At 38.1% G+C, this 21,473-nt stretch overlaps 1 protein-coding gene across 1 annotated transcript in view; it reads left to right on the top strand.

The window, feature by feature from the left end:
- The window catches only part of SEC24D (SEC24 homolog D, COPII coat complex component), a 113,137-nt gene that overhangs the window by 42,833 nt on the left and 48,831 nt on the right, over window positions 1–21,473 (top strand). Inside the window, exon 8 of the mRNA XM_007172423.2 lies at window positions 697–824. Coding sequence (XP_007172485.2) covers window positions 697–824 — 128 coding nt within the window. The remainder of the gene's footprint in view (window positions 1–696; window positions 825–21,473) is intronic.

Below are 21,473 nucleotides of genomic sequence, written 5' to 3'. Positions count from 1 at the left end.
GAATCTAAACACCTCTCAAGTCTCTGAGTGGCTATATTAACACCCTGCTTCTGGAAAATAATAATAATTTTAAAATCTCTTTTATATTTTTGCAGTAGAACGCAGAGTGTTTTATTTTGCAAGAAACTACAGTGTGCTTAGACTATAGATTGTAAAGTTAGACAATGCTACCTTTTTTGTAGAAATCATGAAGAAGTTTTACAAAGAAGGCAATGCATTGTCTAGAAGTACCTTTATTATTTTAATAAATTTTATTTATTTATTTATTTTTTTTTGGCTGCGTTGGGTCTTCATTGCTGCACACAGGCTTTCTCTAGTTGCAGCGAGCCGGGGCTACTCTTCATTGCGGTGCACATTTCTCATTGTGGTGGCTTCTCTTGTCATGGAGCACAGGCTCTAGGTGCGCGGGCTTCAGTAGTTGTGGCACACGGGCTCAGTAGTTGTGGCTTATGGGCTCAGTAGTTGTGGCTCGCAGGCTATAGAGCGCAGGCTCAGTAGTTGTGGCACACAGGTGTAGTCGCTCCGCGGCATATGGGATCTTCCCAGACCAGGGCTCGAACCTGTGTCCCCTGCATTGGCATTCTTAACCACTGCGCCACCAGGGAAGTCCTAGAAGTACCTTTGTAAATATTTAAATATTATAGGGCAGATTTTTTTTCTAAGCAGATTTTAAGTATGCATCCTTGAATATTTCAGGCAATGCGAGTCCTCGATACATCCGTTGTACAACATACTGTTTCCCATGCACGTCAGATATGGCCAAGCAAGCTCAGATTCCATTAGCTGCCATCATCAAACCCTTTGCCACGATTCCCTCAAATGAGGTAAGTGATAAAAAAAATAATTCAGTAATTTATCAATTCCAGAATTCTTCTTTCATCATTATTTCCATATGCATTATTCTGTATTGTAAACAGAAAGCTGGAGTATATATAATGTGAAAAACATGTAGTCATTCAATTCATTAAGAAAACAAAAATCTGACAAACTATGTGTTTTGGCATCCTGTATTCCAAACACTGATGGGCTAGGTCACTTTTTGGCTTAGTGTAACAATGCACATATATGGGAAATATGGACTGTCACACATTGACAAATACCCAAACCTCTTGTGAGGCCCTTATGCCCTAGTTCAGGGCCCCAATATCTAGGTGCTCAGGTAAAGGAAGATAATAGAGCCTAAGGTCCTTGGTCTTACTGCTACATCTGCTTTAATAATCACTGGGCCAGGATGCTCATAAAGTCCTATTTAAAGTCAGCATGATTGGAAAGCATGAGGTAGATAAATCTGTATCTTTCAACTGGGGAAGATGTACCCAATTTATAGTTAATGGGGAAAAAAGACAAGAAGTGGTGTACATTTAAGATTTCTGGTATTAGGATGCTGTTAGTGGATATTATGATCAGGGCATCTCCTCTATGCAGCTGTGATTCCTCCTTTTGATGCCCCTGAGTGGTGGATACCCACATGCACACGGAGACAGACACAAGGTACTATAGCAGAGTTGGTCAGATGGGAGGTGAAGAAAAGCCTTACTTCTGGCTGGAATTTCCTTACAGTGGTCCAGTAAGCTAGGCTGAACTGAATTCTTGATTCCTTTCGCTCACTAAAAGGCCGAAGCCTCAGATTCCCTTCCTAATTTAAACCTCAGCTTGGCTTTAGTGATCCTTTGAGGTCGCTGATCTAACGCACACCGAGAAGCACCTGAGCAAGAGGTAGAGCATCTCTAAGAGAGAACAGATTTGTACCCTTTCTTGGGCCAGTCACACCAGCCGGGATGGGGAGTAAAGTGGCCTGGGATGGGGAGGGGGCCTGCTTTGTGTCCCCTCAGGGAGGGAAGAAAGAGTAGAGAGACAGTGTCCACATGGCAGTGGCGTTCATCCCCTTTGGGATGTCCACTTACTCGTGTTATGAGTGTAGCAGAATGCTGCCATCTCTTCTTTTTGAGAGTATAGTGAACTGGGTTAGAGCTGGGCATAGGAGACAGACTGGGCTATTCCTAAAATCCAGTCTTACGTGCAGTGTGGTCTCATAGTTGTAAATCAAGAAGTACATTCAGTATTTACTTAGTTTAGGCATGGTGTCTTCTATGATGGTCCCAGAAATTTAATGTAATGCTCATAAACTTCTCTTTAAAATCTCTATACTTAATAAAGTGGACCAGTATATAATGACAAAGAGATCCATGCTAAATAAGATATATGTGTTTTGAATACTAACTAGCTATTTTAACCAGATATTTTTCAACATTTTATTATGAAAATGTTTGAACATACAGAAAATTTAAAAGAATTTTACAGTGAACGCCTATATACCTGCCACCTAGATTCTACCATTAACATTTAACTACACTTGTTTTATCACACATTGACCCATCTGTCCATCAAGCCATCTTTTTTATGCATTTCAAAATGAATTGCAGTTATAAGTATACTTCCCCCTAAATACCGCAGCATGCGTATCATTAGCCAGGGTTTAATATTTGGTTATATATTATTTTTCCTTTTGCGACAAAATTCATTTACAATAAAATGCACATACCTTAAACATTTTACTGAATTTTGACAAACGCGTACACCTGTGTAATCCACACCCCTATCAAGATAATGGCACGTTACCGTCACCCTCGAAAGTTATCTCGTGCCCCTTCCTCAGTCAACCTCCCAGCCCTTCTCATAACCTCCCTTCTCTGACAACCGTTGTTCTGATTTTTTTTTTTCCCCACCATAGATTTGTTTTGCCTGTTCTAGGTCTTCATATAAATAGACTTATAGAGTACACATTCTTTTGTGTAAGTTTCTCTCACCCAGCATCATGTTTTAAGGAGCTGGGTTGCCTGTTGTTGCCTGTTTCAGTGGTTTGTTCCTTTTTTATTGCTGAACAGTATTTCATTGTGTGGATATACCAGTTTGCTTATCTACTCTTTTACTGATGAACAGCTGGGCTATTTCTGCTTTTTGGCTTTTGTGAATAAAGCAGCTTCTATAAATATTCTAGTACAAGTCTTTTCTGTGGATATGTATTCATTTCTCCTGGATTAATACCTGTGAGTAGATTGCTGGCTAATGGGGTACATGTTTATTTAGTTTTATAAGAAACTGCCAGACCATTTTCCAAAGTGGTTATATGATTTTACTGTCCTTTCAACATGGTATCTGAGTTCCAGTTGCTCTACATCCTCTCCAGCCTTTGGTATTGTCTTTTTAATTTTGGCAGTTCTGATGGCTGTGTAGTAGTATCCATGAGAGATTTTTTTTTTTTTTAATCTTGATCCTTTGAACAAAATTTAAAGTACTACTGAATAATATCACACCCATGTACATACCACCATCATTAACAAATATTAATATTTTGTCTTATTTGCTTAAGATCATTTTCTGAGAATTAAAACTTCATAGCTACATAGGATGTCTCCTCTAATCAGGCCATTCTTCTCTGCCCTCCCACTCCAGACACAAACACTAATGAATTTGATGTGTAATCCTTCCTACATGTGGATTTTATATATTGACTTCATATGCATGTATCCATAACACTATGTAGTATTTTTTGCTTTTTAATGAATCGGTTACTTTTAAATAAGTAAAATATAAACATTCAAAAGATGAAAAGGGTATACAATGAAAAAGGTCCATTCCTACCCCTCTACTCCACTCCCCACCCTTACGGACAATTTTTACCCATTCTTTGTGATTCCTTCTAGAAATAAATATGCATATACCAGCATATCAATATCCATCCTTAAAAAAAATAAATATATAAATGATAGTATAGCATACACACTGTTCGGCCCTGTTCTTTTTTCAGTTAATATGTCTGGCACTTCATTCATGTTGCCACCTACAGAGCGGCCTTATCCTTTGTAACGGCTGTGTAGTATGATATATTAGTAAGACAAACACTGTTGTAACTGTAGGTGTCAATTTTAAGTTACCTACAGATTTCAGAAATGTGAAAATTTGAGAACATGAATCCTAAAATTGAAGGAAATATATGAACATAAACGTGCATGGGATTGCAGCAGATGTGCACGCTGTCTCACTCATTCCCATACTGTCTGAATCTTTCTGCAGTGATCTTCTGTTATTTTCATAATCAGGAGAAGATGACAGTTCTACCCTGAAAGAAATCTAGGCAACAACTTTATTGTGTATCAGTATGGGGTGTACGCTCCCCAGCAGGGTTAGCTTGAGTGCATCTTGTTCGTGGCAATGAGTTTGCAGTTTTCAGCTACATGCTAGCAGAAACCTCTCCTGCCTGCCTCCTCCCCGCGAGACAGCTGACCTGGGTCATGCATGCAAGGAACAGAACAAAATTCAACGTTCTCCAGACCCCAAACCAGAATGTGTAACCACCCTCTTGGTATCACCATTTCATATTAACAATGAAATTATTCAGTAACGTTTCCTGAAAATGAAACCTTGTATTTAGTTTTTTGGTTGAAAAAAGGTTTCAAACATTAGTCCAAGCCTCCCCCTAAACGTATATACGCATTCCATACACACACTGAATGTGTGTGCTTTCTATTTTCTGAAGTTGTTTGATCTAACCAAATAGTACCTTCTCACCAGCATAAGGTTTTCCCTTAGTGAAACTTATGCTGTATTTTAGTTTCTGTGCTCTCCAAAGTAACAAGCAGATGAGTTTAGAGTGATGGCTTATTTTCGGAATCTGACTTAGGGTGAAACTCTGCTTAAGCAAATAACACACTCTAGTCTTTTCATGTTGCTATAGACCCTGTGTGCTGACCAGGTAAACGTATTTTCTCTATTCAGGCTCTCTCTACAGAAGCCTTTCCTTTTTTCTTAGACCTTCAAGAACAGGATTACTCAAAGATATATTTACATATTATACATATGAATATTTATATATATTTATATATAATTAATTTATATATATTATATATATATAATTGAGGTAAAATCAGTGAACAAAATTGTAAGCTATTTAATGGATATACTGTATTTGAGAGGGATTACTATTTCTTATATAGCAAGCAGTGTGTCCTGGGTTGAATGAAGACATTCTCTATTTTAAAGAATACTTTACTTTTATTTGTTGAAATAGACTTAAAGGTGAAAAAAAAAAAAATGTAAAAGGGATGCTAAAACACCAGGAAGAAGTTCCTAAAGGTTGTGCCCTCAAGAAAGCTGTCTCCCTCTTTGGGCGCTTAACTGGACCTGAACGTGGAGAGCCGCTAGCATTAGGGAACATCACTGCTCCACTCTACCGCTGCCTGGATGAAAGTCTAGGTCGCCAAGGATCTGGGCCTTCTTGGCAGCTTCCCCTCTTGTGGTTTCCATGACACCTTTCTGGTGTATTTTTTCCTGCTTCACAAGCGGGGAACATTTTAGTTCCCTTTGTTGCCTTCCTGACATCTAATATTGGGGCTCATTAAGGCTTGGGCTTGGGGGTCTCCTCTTTGCTCTCGCATACTCCCTGTCCCCCCAAGGACTAAGTATCATCTATAACAGCTACTAGAGTAGCTAGAGAGAATAATAATAGTCAAAACTTATAGAGTACTCATTGAGCACAATGATCAGTTTTTAAATGTATGTTTATTTATTTCATCCTCACATAAACCTTTTTTTTTTTTTAAAACCCGATCAAGATTTGCCCATTGCATTCAATTGTTATATCTTTTACCCCACTCTTTTTTTTTTTATTTTTTATTTATTTATGGCTGTGTTGGGTCTTCGTTTCTGGGCGAGGGCTTTCTCTAGTTGTGGCGAGCGGGGGCCACTCTTCATCGTGGTGAGCGGGCCTCTCACTATCGTGGCCTCTCTTGTTGCGGAGCACAGGCTCCAGGCGCGCAGGCTCAGTAGTTGTGGCTCACGGGCCCAGTTGCTCTGCGGCATGTGGGATCTTCCCAGACCAGGGCTCGAACCCGTGTCCCCTGCATTGGCAGGCAGATTCTCAACCACTGCGCCACCAGGGAAGCCCATAAACCTATTTGTTGTTCCATTTTAGATGTAAGGACACAGGCACAGAGTTAGATAACTCATTAAGGCCAACGACTGCTAAGTAGCAGAGCTAGGATTCCAAGCCAGGCAGTCAGAACCTGAGTCCCTGACTCTAAATCACTACGCTGCTGCTCCCTTACTCGTTCATCCCTGTATCTGTAACCCCGCATTCACATATCCAAATGCCTTTCTGAAATCTCTCCTTGGGTAACTCATAGACCCCTCAAACTTAACACGCTCAAAAGTGAATTTCTGCTCTCTACACCCTAAGCCTGTTCATGCGTCCACATATCCATAAATGGCATTGTCATTTATTTAATTGTTCAAGCCCGAAGCTAAACAATTAGAGCTAATAATAGAAAAGAAGGGGCATGCTGATTTTTGATATTTATAACCTATAATCAAGGAAATAAGTTTTAAACTATGTTTCTTGAAGGTAAGTGAATTACATGAATACTGCTATTCTCCCTGTGAGTAGCATTTTAATTTATTTTCCTCTAGAATAAATGGCTTGCTTATTTTTAGGTATAGTAAAACTTTCTTATAAGGAAAATCCAGATAAGGATTTTATTCCTTATCTGACTAATATTGCCATCATTACTGCAATTTAAAAAAAGATATCCTTCAAGATATCCTGATATGGCATTGATCAAAAGGATTTATTTAGTACAGTTTTGTGGTTTGTTTTTTTTAAAGTCAGTTCTGTTGTTTGACAGAACCTTTAAAGCATGTCATGGTGTTAGCAACGGACTATAAAAATAAACCTGACCCAGGCAGTTACCATCAGAGAATGTTCCCTGTGAGCGTTTGCTTTGGAGATGTATGCTATTTCCAAGGGCATATCTGTGTCATCTTTGTTTAATATTTCATATTCCTTACCATAAATTTTAACTTTTTTTGGTATGTGTTTTATGTGAAACCCATTGCTATATTTAATATAGTTAACTATGAGGTACTTATTCAGCAAAAGTAATCAGTTACCTTGTAAGCTCTTTTGCTTAGTAACCTGTGATTTTATTTTTGATGTCGTATTTTAAGACTGAGGTAGAAGTGGTATAGATTTCCAGCACAAAGGATTGAAGATTATACTTAATTTTGCATTTTCTTTAAAATAGGAAATCTTTAGATTTTGGGCAAGTGCATACATCATCTAATTATACATGAAATTAAATAATTTCACCTATAAACCAGATGGCAGAAGCTTTTACTCCATCTGTGAATAGATTCAGGAATATCTGTGTATTTTTTTTAAATTATAAACGGATATAACAGTCAAAGTAATTTCCTTTCTTATTGAATTAGTTTAATCAGATAAATTTTTATCCAAGACTTTAAATTTCACTTGATTTATAATCCCCTACTTACTTTATAGGAACTGAGCTGGACTTTAGGAACACGGGGAAAAACAAGACCAGTTATTCTTGTCTAGAACGTATAGAAAATCTGCTGGGACAGAGCTAATTTTTGTACAGTGTGAAAAAGGCTGTAATGGAAATAATCTCATTCTTTGGAGTTTAGGTTCAGGGAAGTTTTACGTTAGTTATGACTTAATGAATAAAGAAGTTTGTACTGTTATTAAATACTGTTTAAATTATTTTTCTTCATGATTATTCATATTCTGATAGATTCGGTAGGTATGAAGAAGATGTCATTGGAAAGAAAAAGGGATGGATGTCAATGAACTGACAAATGAGGTTAACAAAAAGGGAAAAGACTGTAAGAGAATAAACTAAACACCAACACATTACGTCCACATCCATCACCAGCAGAAAGTGTTGCTTTGTCATGCACTTGACTTAGCCAATCTTGCTGGCATGAGTTGGCAGAGTTTAGGCAGAGTTTCCACTGCTGTTTAATGCATCAAAGGAAAAAAATTCTGCCTCACTGTAGTATTTTGTTTGTGTGTCAACTTTTTTAAAGGAAGGTAGCTTGTGAAATGGGTGTTATGCGAGTTTTATAGATATAGAAGTTCTACAGGTTCTGGGGCAATGAAAGTCACACAGCTAATAAGTAATGCTGCTGGAACTCGAGTTTCCAAATTCCAAGTTCTTTCAGCAACATCTGTCTTGTTGAGGTTTTATTTGGTTAAACACATACAATAGCATTCCTTTTTCTTGCTGGTAATTGTTTTAGCAATGGGCCTCCTGTTTCTGCAAGCTTGTGAGTTATCTTGACATGTCCATCTTAGACCTCTTTTCTTGAAGTCTTTTGACTTCAAGCTGCTGCTTAGTACTCCTTGAAGGCAAAGACCATTCAGAATCTGGCAGTGGGCTGGGCATACAGTAGAGGGCCTAGGTGAGTAAATGCACTCTTCTGAGGATTGGGTAGACATGGCATTTAAAAGACAAAGACAAATCAAACTACAGAACAGTGGTTGATTTCTAGGTATTTTAGGCTTCTGACAAACCCTGTGGATAAAGAAAAAAATCATTTGAGAGATCATAGATACATTCTATCACATTAATGAGAGAGGTTATATTTCATTATAGAGCAGAACAGCTAAACAAGTAGGAAGAATTGTTGATCATATAAAGATATTTCAGAAACCAATAAAAATTGACTACTTTCTCCAAAGCACCATAGATAGTAACCGATAGGTGGAACACCTACTGGGTCAGGAGCCAGGAAATGACTGTAGGTCTCCGCTGTGCCTTGTATTGTGACCTTGGGCTGCCATTCCCAAGAGGGAGAAGCCTGGCTCCGATGTCCTATAAATCTAGAAGGCTGCTAGTGTCTACTTTACTTTTCCACTCTTTATTGGACTTTCAGCGTGGATTACCATGTATTGGTCACACATCCTATGTGTTGTTAGAAGTATATGTGAATATGTTGTGCAACCCAACCCAAAGGGGTTTCATTTATATTATGCTTTTAGTATAAGAAATCTGTAGTATATTATTCACTTTAAAAAGCACATGAAGGGGGCTTCCCTGGTGGCGCAGTGGTTGAGAATCTGCCTGCCAATGCAGGGGACACGGGTTCGAGCCCTGGTCTGGGAAGATCCCACATGCCGCGGTGCAGCTGGGCCCGTGAGCCACAATTACTGAGCCTGCGTGTCTGGAGCCTGTGCTCCGCGTCTGGAGCCTGTGCTCTGCAACAAGAGAGGCCGCGATAGTGAGAGGCCTGCGCACCGCGATGAAGAGTGGTCCCCACTTGCCACAACTAGAGAAAGCCCTCGCCCAGAAACGAAGACCCAACACAACCATAAGTAAGTAAATAAATAAATAAATAAAATTAAAAAAAAAAAAAAAAAGCACATGAAGATTGTGAGACTATGCATTTTTATATATAGCCCCAATTTAGCTAGCTTCAGTGATAAATCTGCTCTGAAATGAAACTGATTACTGCATAATATTGTGTCCTTTGAAGAACTTAAAGAAGACTTGTATCTTAAATTATTTTAAAATGAAAGCTTCAAAAACCTGAATCTGTTTTTTAATATGTACATTGTAGTCTTAAATTGTTTGCTTTAATGCAATATTTTAAAAGTATTAATATAAAAACTTGGAAAAATAAAATCTATGTACTCATGTAGAAATAGAATTACGAATATAACACTTAAAATACTTAATGTATAAAGTTACTTTAGAAACTAAATCTTATCCCTTAAGGATTTTGGCCACTGTTTGTACAGTGCTACGAAAAAGTACTATGAAAAAGCTAGGCAGCTGAAGAACAGGACGTAATCCCTTTTTAGAGTGGTGTTATAGCAGGCATACAGGGAGAGTCACATTTGTCAGGGCAAAGGTTGTTAGAATTCTATTTTAAGTTACAATTTAGAAGTTTAAATATACCAAACTTATGTTTTTAATCACAGAATTATTCACGTAATTCTTTCTTTATTTATTTTTTAATTAAATGGAGAGTAATGTCAGGAGAAACAAGAATGAAAAAGAAAGCATTCTTCCTTGGTTTAACTTTCAGTGAATCCAGGTGTGGGTTTTATGAGCTTCAATGCCTGGCAATTGAGTATACAGCATCCATCACATAGGAGCCGAGAAGACCAGGCTCTCTGGATGTAGAATGCCGGGCGTCCGTGAGGAGTCACCACAGGAGAGGAAGCATTTTAGAGCCTCTCACTATCATTTTCATCAATTCTAAGGCCCACATTTTCTCACATTTTCTTCACATTTTAACATTTCTAAAAGAGAACTATATCTTCCTAACAGTGACTTCTTAGCATTGTGTCATGTTGAGTTGGAAGCTTTGATGAGATTTTAAAATAAGTGAAATACACTATTTCTACACTGCTTCGTTATTACTAACTTCAGTCACATTTTATGGATATTTAGGTAATACAAGAACTTAAAATTTCTGCAGTTGATGTGTCTCCTCAGTGCTCAAGTATACGAAAGTCAAAATTTTAAAGATTTTTATTTGAAAGTTTCCTAAGCCACAAGTTCTCACTGAATGAAAGGCTAAAAAAAAAATAAAGTCATATTTTTAAGGATGAAAGGAAGAGAAAGCCCTATGCAAACCTGTAATTTGAAATTGTTTCATGAAACGTTTGAAAATAGCACCCAAGTTTGTCTGATGCACAAGTGATTTGGGGACCAATTCTTTGTCAGGAATTGAACGTCGTGTGGGTAAGGTGGTGCAGGCAGGAATTTGAGCGTGGATTGAAGTTGGGTGCACAAATTGACTCTACCACTTCTAGCAGTGTGACCTTGAAAATTTTTACTTAACTTTTTTGAACCTCGTTTCTCTCATAAAATTATAGCACCACTTAACTCTTAGTTGTTTAAAAATAAAATAAACTGAGAATGATATCTTTATCATTAGTTACGATTATTTGCTGTACCATATCAATTCCCCTTTGGAAAATTTAATTTAATCCAACAGTCATTGATTTGGAGTTTCTACTATGTGCAAGGAAGAGAAGTATGAAAACTACAGTAATTTAAATTTACCTGAAGTGTATACATCTAAGAGGGATATTATCATACCCTTTCAGTGATTCTAGCTACATATCTTACATAAGAAGGAGGGAACTGATGTGGATGCCACAATTTATATTCATATAAAAGGGAAAGAGCTACTCACTTACGTTTTTTAAAAAATGTTGCAAGGTCTCTGTCATCTGATATTACATCACTATTTTCTGTTTTTACTCTTCAAATGATAAACACCCACCATTATATAAACATTTCTATAGCTTTTGTTTTTTCATAAGGTGCTTCATGGGCATTTGCTGGAATAATTTTCTCTCCATCTCCCACACACTATCCTGTCCTTTTAGCCTAGTTAATTACTATTCACCTTTTAGATTTCAGTTCAAGGTCACCTCCTCCCGATAGCTTTCCAGGATACCCCACATTATACTCCCTGGAGCTCTCCTAATACTGTGTATCACCGTTTGCAATTTTGTATTTGTGTATTTGATTCCTGTCTTTCTCCCACTAGGTTCTATGAGGGTAAGGACCACCTGTAATTTTTCCTTACTATTTTATTCCCAAGACCTGAAACAGTTCCTGGAAAACCTTTGTGCTAAATAAATATTTAACATGATAGTTTCATTCCACAATATCATTTGTATTTGGAAGTAAATTAGACTTTTGAGGCCAAGTAATTTGATGAGATTTTCACATAGAGATCTATGCTGAAACACTTATTGAGCGTGTACTTTATGTAAAAATGCTGCATTTGCTACTGAACAAGTTCCAAGGTAACTTAAAAAGGAACTGACAATCCAGGAGCCAAGTTGTGCTGACTAGGATAATAGTTGCTTAAAGAATTTCCTGGACAGTAAAATTCTTCATACGTTTAGCTTAGGTTTCACTTTATTCTCCCGTCCAGTATTTGTTTCTTTCCATATCATCTCACTGTAAAGTGAAGATATACTCTGTGTGTGTATGTGTGTGTATTTATGAGAGAGAGGGGGAGGATATATGGACATACATGTTTAAAAAAAAGGATTAAAATCTTTAAAATGTTATTATTTGGGAAAATAAGAGCATCTTTGACTTTCTTGAACAATATGTCTGCAAAATACAGGTAAAACAGAAGAGCCATAATGATAAACTCTAGTGTATGTAGATATCATGGAACTCATCCACCACAAAGTTCACTCTTTTTTAAAAAATAATTAATTGATTAATTTTTGGCTGCGTTGGGCCTTTGTTGCTGCGCACGGGCTTTCTCTAGTTGCGGCGAACAGGGGCTACTCTTCGTTGAAGTGCATGGGCTTCTCGTTGCGGAGCATGGGCTCTAGGCGTGTGGGCTTCAGTAGTTGTGGCATGTGGTCTTCAGTAGTTGCAGCTCGCGGGCTCTAGAGCACAGGCTCAGTAGTTGTGCACGGGCTTAGTTGCTCCGTGGCATGTGGGATCTTCCCGGACCAGGGCTCAAACCCGTGTCCCCTGCATTGGCAGGCAGATTCTTAACCACTGCGCCACCAGGGAAGTCCCAAGTTCACGCTTCTTAATCCAGAACTGAACTACCAAGGTAAATTGATGTATATCATAGTCTTTAACATGAGAATGAGATTTAAGTTTCTTTTTGTTTACTATATTCCATACTCTCTTCTCCTCCACAGTTTAAAAAGTTTTGAAAAACTCTTTTATCTAAGTACTTCAAACATCAGTTTTGTCTGCATTTCTCCTTTTCCTATAGAAAAAGGATAGAAAATTTATTAGCTCATATTTATCAATTTTTATTATTTATTTGATAAATTAAAAAGTCATCTTTCCTCTCCTTCCAGCTCATTATTGATATATAATAAATATATAAATGTGTTTATTTCTCTAGATGCTTTCAAATTGGTCACACACATTTTTTAAATTAAAAATTTCTTCTCAACTTTTTTTAAAACCCTATTTTCAAGTCTTACCTCCAAATGGCTTTTGTCTATTTGCCTAGATCAAATTAACTCACAAAAGGTGATTTGCTGCATTACTTGGAAGTGGCCTGGCCAGTGCATGGGGCTGCGCACCGGGGGTGGTGGCATCGATAGCACATCGGACTGCATGAATCTTAGAGTCCTGTAATTTTTCCTACGCTAAAAGCAATTCATATAAAAAGCTTGGATATGCTTGGATAAATGTGTAGCTTCTGTAGGTGTCAACTCTGAAAAGGGAAATAGTAATTTGACTTTTCTGATATCCTTATTTACAGAATCAGTTTTATAATTGTATAATCACATGAATTTTTAGGAATTTTTCAATTATTTTGTACAACATCATCTGGGCAATAATACATTGTTTTGTGATATGATGAGCAGTGTCCATTTTTATGAAGGATTGCTAATTTACTTATTCTATTTCAACAAGAATTATTTTTCCTTTTTTATTGAAGTATAGTTGATTTACAATGTAGTGTTAATTTGAGGTGTACAGCAAAGTGATTCAGTTATACATACACACACACACATATATATATATATATATATATATATATATATATATATATATATATATATATATATTTTCAGATTCCTTTCCCTTACAGGTTATTACAAAATATTGAGTATAGTTCCTTGTGCTAAACAGTAGGTCCTTATTGGTTATCTGTTTTATATATAGTAGTGTATGTGTGTTAGTCCCAAACTCCTAATTTATCCCTCCCACCCTTTCCCTCTTGGTAAACAAGTTTCTTTTCTATGTCTATGGCTCTATTTCTGTTTTGTATATAAGCTCATCGTGTCATTTTTTTCCTAGATTACACATATAAGTGGTATCATATGATATTTGTCTTTCTGTGTCTGGCTTACTTCACTTAGTATGACAATCCATGAAATAATGGAAAAGGATAGAAAATTTATTAGCTTATATTTATAATGCAAATGGCATTATTTCATTCTTTTTTTATGGCTAATATTCCATTGTATAAATATACCACATCTTGTTTATCCATTCATCTGTTGATGGACATTTAGGTTGCTTCCATGTCTTGGCTATTGTATATAGTGCTGCTGTGAACATTGGGGTGCAAGTATTTTTTCGAAATAGAGTTTTGTCCAGATATGTGCCCAGGAGTGGGAATGCAGGATCATATGGTAGCCCAATTTTTAGTTTTTTAAGGAACCTTCATACTGTTCTCCATAGTCGCTGTACCAACTTATGTTCCCACCAACAGTGTAGGAGGGTTCCCTTCTCTCCACACCCTCTCCAGCATTTATTATTTGTAGACTTTTTGATGATGGCCATTCTGACTGGTGTGAGGTGATATTACATTGTAGTTTTGATTTGCATTTCTCTAATAATTAGTGATGCTGAGCATCTTTTCATGTGCCTGTTGGCCATCTGTATGTCTTCTTTGGAGAAATCTCTATTTAGATCTTCTGCCCATTTTTTGATTGGGTTGTTCGGGTTTTTTGATATTGAGCTGTATGAGCTGTTTATATATTTTGGAGATTAATCCCTTGTCGGTCATACCATTTGCAAATGTTTTCTCCCATTCTGTATGTTGTCTTTTTGTTTTCTTTATGGTTTCCTTTGCTGTGCAAAACCTTTTAAGTTTAATTAGGTCCCATTTGTTTATTTTTGTTTTTATTTCCATTACTCTAGGAGACGGATCCAAAAAGATACTGCTGTGATTTATGTCAAAGAGTGTTCTGCCTGTGTTTTCCTCTAGGAGTTTTATAGTATTAGGTCTTACATTTAAGTTTCTCATCCATTTTTAGTTTATTTTTGTATATGGTGTTAGAGAATATTCTAATTTCATTCTTCTCCATGTACCTGTGCAGTTTTCCCAGCACCACTTATTGAAGAGACTGTCTTTTCTCCAGTGTATATTCTTGCCTCCTTTGTCATAGATTAATTGACCGTAGGTGCATGGGTTTATTTCTTTCTATGCTATTCAATAGGTATTTAATTCAACAAACATTTACTCTTTACCCAATATGTGCCACATACTCTTCTTGGTCCTGGGATATGTCAGTGAACAAAACAGACAAAGATCTCTGCCCTCATCGAGCTCACATTTTAACAGAAAGAGGCAAGACAATGAACCTGATAATAAGAAAATTACTGAACAAATGGAGGAAGGAAAAAGTAGAGCAGATTGGGGGATGAGAACTGCCCGTGGGAGGGGCTAGAGTGCAGGTTTCTGATTGTATAGGTTAGACAGGTATGCCTGATTGAGAGGGTGTCATTTAAATAATAGACTTGGCTCATGCATAGGGGGGAACATTTTGAAGGTGTTTTCATGGCCATAAAGAAGTGAGATAAATGGAGGGAAGACGTTGGCTGACTTGTAATTCTGTCAGAGAGACAAAGGAAGTTTGCCTCTAGGCTTATTATTATTATTATTTTTTTTTTATAATTTTTTTTTTTTTCTCCCCTACTTTATTTATTTATTTATTTATTTTTGGCTGTGTTGGGTCTTCGGTTCGTGCGAGGGCTTTCTCCAGTTGCGGCAAGCGGGGGCCACCCTTCATTGCGGTGCGGGGACCGCTCTTCATCGCGGTGCGCGGGCCTCTCACTATCGCGGCCCCTCCCGCTGCGGGGCACAGGCTCCAGACGCGCAGGCTCAGCAGCCGTGGCTCACGGGCCCAGCCGCTCCGCGGCATGTGGGATCCTCCCAGACCAGGGCTCGAACCCGTGTCCCCTGCATTAGCAGGCAGACTCTCAACCACTGCGCCACCAGGGAAGCCCTAGGCTTATTATTTTTAACACTTTCATCTTTAAAGTGGAGTATTTTACAACTTTCCTTTGAGGAACAAAAAATTGCCAATCATTTTCTTGTTTCTTCATGGAAGAAACAAACTTGATTCATAGGGTTTTTAAGTCTACAATATATTTTCATCATCTGTGGAACATTGTGTGTTCTTATAGCAATTGAAGCAATTAAACATGGCTTCTGCAAGTGGCCTATAATTAGACAACAAAATGTAATTCTTCCTTAGGGACCAAAGATAAACTATAATAGGTCAAAGTTTAAAAGAAATGTGGGAAAATGTCTCTCAGCTATAGAATTCCTGAATATCATAGCTCCTTGAGAGGGAATGTCTTACTCAAATTGCCAACATGTGTTCCAGGAAGAAAAATGATGCTGATCTTTGCAAATATACCCATAACTTGAAAGACTGCATCAGCATAACCCAATCCAAACAGAGCAGTTTTTGGTTAAGTATCATTTCTCACGGTTTATAATTTAGTCATGAACTATGACTTCCATTCAGGAAAACTGATATTATGGTGCTCTCCGAACTGCACTGATATTTATTTTCCCTTTCGAAACTCTGGATGCCCCGTCACCAGGAGCGGCCCTTTCATAGACTTCAGCATATAGTCCAATTTGACCTTCCCACTAAGAAGTCCCCCTGGCATTAGAGGGCCTGGGGAGAAAGGTCACAGCTGTGTTTGCTTTAAGACGCTATTGGCCATTGCAAGAGAAGAGTCTCCCAGTGTAGTTATATGTGCATATATTGGGATGAACTTAACATATTAAGGTTTTTCACACCCACACCTAATCTTCTGTGGTAAAAGAACTGGCAGATATCCTCATGTCCAAACGTGACTTCTGTATTTTCCTTCTTCCTTCATTTTTTTTTTTCATTCAGACTTCAGTTTTTCCTTTTCCCCTCCCTCCCTCCCTCCTTTTCTTATCATCTATTCAATAAATATTTATTGAGCATATACTCTGAAATACAGGCCCTGGGGATCAGTGGTGAACCTGAGGTTTACCTAAGCTGTTAAGGAGTGAATTTTTTTATAGTTAGAAATTTACCTTAAAAATTAGATCTAATATTCAAACATCTTTTGAGTTTATTTTTAAAAGAGTTTTTAGGAATTGAATAACATACAGGGGATGATGAAACAAACAGAAATTCTAAAGATCCCTCATGGTAATTGTAAAACATATGATAGAATTTACTAATTGATAGGCAGGTTTCAAAACCTATACCAACCATTCTTCCAAAGACATGGTTTTTGTTTCGTGAATGGTGAAATCTCTTAACTATGTTCTGTCAGAATTGTTACTATGCAGCAACAACTGATTTGAGATGAGAGAGAGAGAGAGAGAGAGGGAGGGAGAAACCTGGCCAGTGAGGACATACTGCTCTACCTGGCTTTGATAGCTCTCCATAAAATCCCTCCATCCTTCCTCTTTATCTCCCTTCTTCTCAGCTGGACTAGGCTGCTTGCATGCTGACCACCAACAGATGCCAAGCTCAGGCTTTTCTTCCCGAGTTGTGCTGTTCTCACTATTTCCTCCCTGTTAGTCAGTGGAAATGTATCTCTGCGTAACTACCCACCTTGAAAGAATGCTTTATTGACCACTCCCCCATGCCCAGCACCCCCCACCCCCCCCGCCACAAGTGATTTCTTCTTTTGTCTGTGCCTCTTGCTTAGCACCTATCATGAACTGCCCCGGGTAGTCATGGTAGTATATTCGTGGGTAGCTGGTGGATATTTTGTTTGTTCATTCAAAAACTATCACTGCCCCCTCTCTCAGGTATTGTGCTATAGGAGACACGCGATGAAACAAATGTTAGACATGTGAGGCATGGGTCTGAGAATTTAGCAGTGATGCTGAAAAGTAAAGCATTGTGATGAGTGCTGCTGGGCACAAGGTCATATGGCAACACACAGCTGAGATGCCTAAGCCAGTCCTGAGGGGCCAGATTGAGACTTGGTCCCAGTTTAGACAAGGTCACTGACAGCAAGTCAGGAGGAGGGAGGGATACCCCTTCTGTTGTAACAAGAGGGAGAAAGGAAGACCTTAGGTAGGTGCTGGTAAATCCGTGGGGAAAAGTCAAGGGAGTTCCTCTCTGAGGTTTTCTGTTTTTCTTTGTGAGCAAGGCGGCAAAGTTATCTGCTGAGGGAGGTGGGAGGAGAGCTTATTTGAAGGATAAAGTGGAGTTAAAAAGACATAAAATAGCTCCTGTAGAGAAAGAGAGAGAGAAATGGCAGGAGACACTTCATGGGTACCGGGGCCCACCAAGGGCTTGGTTCAAGACACAGACCGTGTGTGATGGCAGCTTTCTCTGAAACTAACAGACCGTGTGTGATGGCAGCTTTCTCTGAAACTATGTGCTTTTTCTACAGAAGCGAGCCGCAAGCAGTTTCTGAATGTTTCGCACAGAAAATGAATGGGGATTCAAGTTATAGCCCTGCAGTTTATTGGACAAGTCACTGCCCCTCACATGTCCATTCCCTTCTGAACAGCATGGGTGATAATTCCCACTGCCAGGGTTGTGAGCGTCTCAACATCACGATTAGATTTTATATACATGAAAGCATTTTAAACTATTGAATATAAATCGTACAGGTGATAGTTATGATCTTACATATATTATAACTTTGAATCAGTAACATTTTCCAGGATTTTTCAATGCTGGATAGACCAAAACAAAAAAATAAAAACACCACCGCCCAAACCAGAAAAGACCAATTTCCAAATAAAAGACGTGTTCAAATCCAATATAAGCTCTAGATATAGTTATAACAAGAATAAATAGACTTAACAGGGATTTCCTTGGCAGAACAGTGGTTAGGACTTCACCTTCCAATGCAGGGGGTACGGGTTCGATTCCTGGTCGGGGAGCTAAGATCCCACATGCCTCACAGCCAAAAAACCAAAACATAAAAACAGAAGCAGTACTGTAACAAATTCAATAAAGACTTTAAAAAAAATAAAAATAAATAGACTTAACAGCATTGTTGAAGAGGAAAAAATTGAAAATAATCTCTCAAGTGCCACAAATACCGAAACTAGCAAGAGGTTAATTTTCTGGAAACATGAAAATGCCAAGTTTTAGGGCCAACTGAAAACATTTTTTAAAAGTCTGAATAATTCTCATAATTATTCCAGTACATTGAGTATTTTATTATCAGGCTTGGTTTCTTTTTAAAGGTTGCATAACATGATTTTTAAAAGGCATTCAGAAAATATTATTCTTTCATGCCATACCTGTTATTTTAAAGAGTCCAACAAAATAGAACTGCTGTTGAGAAAACGTGTGTACGGTAAGCAGCTACTGCCCTGTACTTTTTCTGCCCACGTAGGCTGACTGAATGTCATATATGGTGAAGCCAAAAATAGAAAACACACACAAGCTGCCTCTCATTTCTCTTTCCTATGGAAATATCTTTAATAAGTGCAGTTGATACAGACTCTCTTTTCATTTTAGCTACTGGGCATAATCCTCTGGGAATCCGGCTCTGCTTGTCTTCCAGCATGCCTAACAGTCTGAATGTTTAACATTTTTAAAGGGTAGTTGTTCATCACAGGTTCTGGATTATCTTTTCACATACCATTTTCATGCTTCTACTTATACCCCCTGATTAATCCAAATTACCAACTGACCTCTCTTGAGACAGATCCAAAAAATAAGCAGCACTCCAATCCCAAAGAAGTAGCTGTGTGCCAGAATCACATTTGACAACACAAAACCTTTGCTGCTAGAGATATATATTTACCATTGTAAAGATCAAATTTACTGGGGAATATAATCTGATGTTGAATATGATCCTTTATCAAGCTGGAGGACCGTGTCACATTTTGGCAGGTCTTCTTGCTATAAATCTTCTGATCTGATTTAGGAACCACTGTAGGCACAAATGTCTCTCTCATTACTAGTAATTATTTAGCTGAGATATTTCCTTCAGGCACTTAGTAAAGTAGAATATTGGTCATGTGGGGACACTGATTACTTTCCTGGAGACTTCTAATGAAGGAAATAGAAGGAGAGGGAAAAAAAGGAAGAGAAGTATACATTGAAAATGGGAAATGTGTATTTTTTCAAAATCAGTAAACAAGTGTTAGAAGACAGGGGAAAGTAGGTGGTTAGAGAGTGAGCATGTGTGTGCGTGCGTTAGAACTTAGGTGAACTCTCGTCCTGAAGAAATAAGGAGGTGAGCAGTGGAGCAATGGAAGAAGAGAGAGGAGAGGGGGACGGTTTTCACCGAGGAATATCCTGGAGATGGGCAGGAATACCTTCTTCCCAAGCCAGGGTGTTCCTGAAATCTCCGATCTGGCCACTCTGTCTTCTCTCTCCCCTCAGCCACACTGTTGCCCGTGATTTGATGTTCCAGCAGGAAGAAAACCATTTCTCCATCACAGTGCACTGCTGAGCACCATGATGCAAGCCTCCTCGTCTTTGCTTTGTTATCTTGCACCTCGAGTGCGAACGCAGAGAGCAGGGGGTGGGCGCTGGCAGCAGGAGCGCTGGCTTCCTCGCCTCCCAGGCTGCCGTCAGCGGCCTACTGAGCCTGCTGTGCTTGGGGGTGCCTATCCCATCACTGTGTCCGTTTTCCTACGTGCAGACAAGGAAAAGTTGGAAGAGGATTAGAAACTTTTAAAATAAGTTTTTCTTGGCTATTATCTTCAGTTAATTTGGCACAGTCTGTAATTTCTATGTAATTCATGCTTAAAATAGCCTGTATTTCATGTTTAATCACGTTTTGTTTCACCCAGAATATTTTTTAACCATTATCAGAGGATTTTTCAAGAAAAGTATAGGTTTCTTCATTTTGTGATGGTAATAACTGATGTAAGTTCAGGTCAATGTTATTATAGTTACGTAAAATGAAGGTAGCATAATTATTTTGAGTATTTTATTACCTACTGAGGAAATTATATAGTTGTGTTTTAATTTTTAGTTGTACAGTGCCACCTAGTGGATCTGTGCTATAAGAACACCTTCATATTTTCTTCAGCTTTCCAGATTTGGTATAATCAGCTTGTAATATTTAGCTGCCTTCTGTTATTCATCACTTTGCTAAGACAAAGACTATATAGCAAGACTTGGGTATTCAGACTTCTCTTAGTTATAGAGATGCCAAAACAAAAATACAGAGGCTATAAACTTTACCAGAATTCTTCATGTTGGATCTTTCTAGGTTGTGCTTCATTTCTGTTTTTGTTTTGGATTACAATCTGTGAATGGTTTAGCGGTACTTTTTATTAATGATGATTTCCCAAGTATGCTTTCTACTCCTGCCTTGCTCTTTTAATCACATGTTTGCCTGCTTGTTTGTTTACTGTCTTTCTATCCCACTGGACTGTATGCCCCACCAAGGCACACAGCATACCCAGCACCGAATGCACAGATGTTAAAGAGAATGGCAGTAATACTTAGAAAACTTGTAATATATAAATACAGGAAAACTTTAAAAATTGTATTAGTAGTGCCGAGGAGTTGTTGATTGATACATTTTGTTATCTACTCCTTTTACGTGGAATAATAACCAAAAGTTTTACCACTGAACCTAATTTCTAAATGAATTATATTCTTTCTTGTTCTCCAGAATCGACCACGGTGTTACATATGCACAAAAAAGAGATACATTTTATTCAATTAAAGCATCTTAATTAAAATTAGTACCAATAAAGTATTTGGCATCACCCTGGTAGTCCAAAAATACAAGCCAAAGGTTCAAATATTATTCTCCTCCCTCTTCTTTCCCCAACATCCCCATCACTTACATGTTATATAAACTCATGCCACACAGGACCAGAGCCAAGAATAGCCAGATGAAGGTTTTACAGCAAGGATCTCCATCCTTTTACTTTTTCCATTTAAGAGAAGAACAGAAAAGAAAGAGCAGGCAGGAATATACCAGAGG

The sequence above is a fragment of the Balaenoptera acutorostrata genome, chromosome 5, assembly GCF_949987535.1.
Source record: "Balaenoptera acutorostrata chromosome 5, mBalAcu1.1, whole genome shotgun sequence".
Lineage (NCBI taxonomy): Eukaryota > Metazoa > Chordata > Mammalia > Artiodactyla > Balaenopteridae > Balaenoptera > Balaenoptera acutorostrata.
This window is presented reverse-complemented; position numbering and strand designations above follow the sequence as displayed.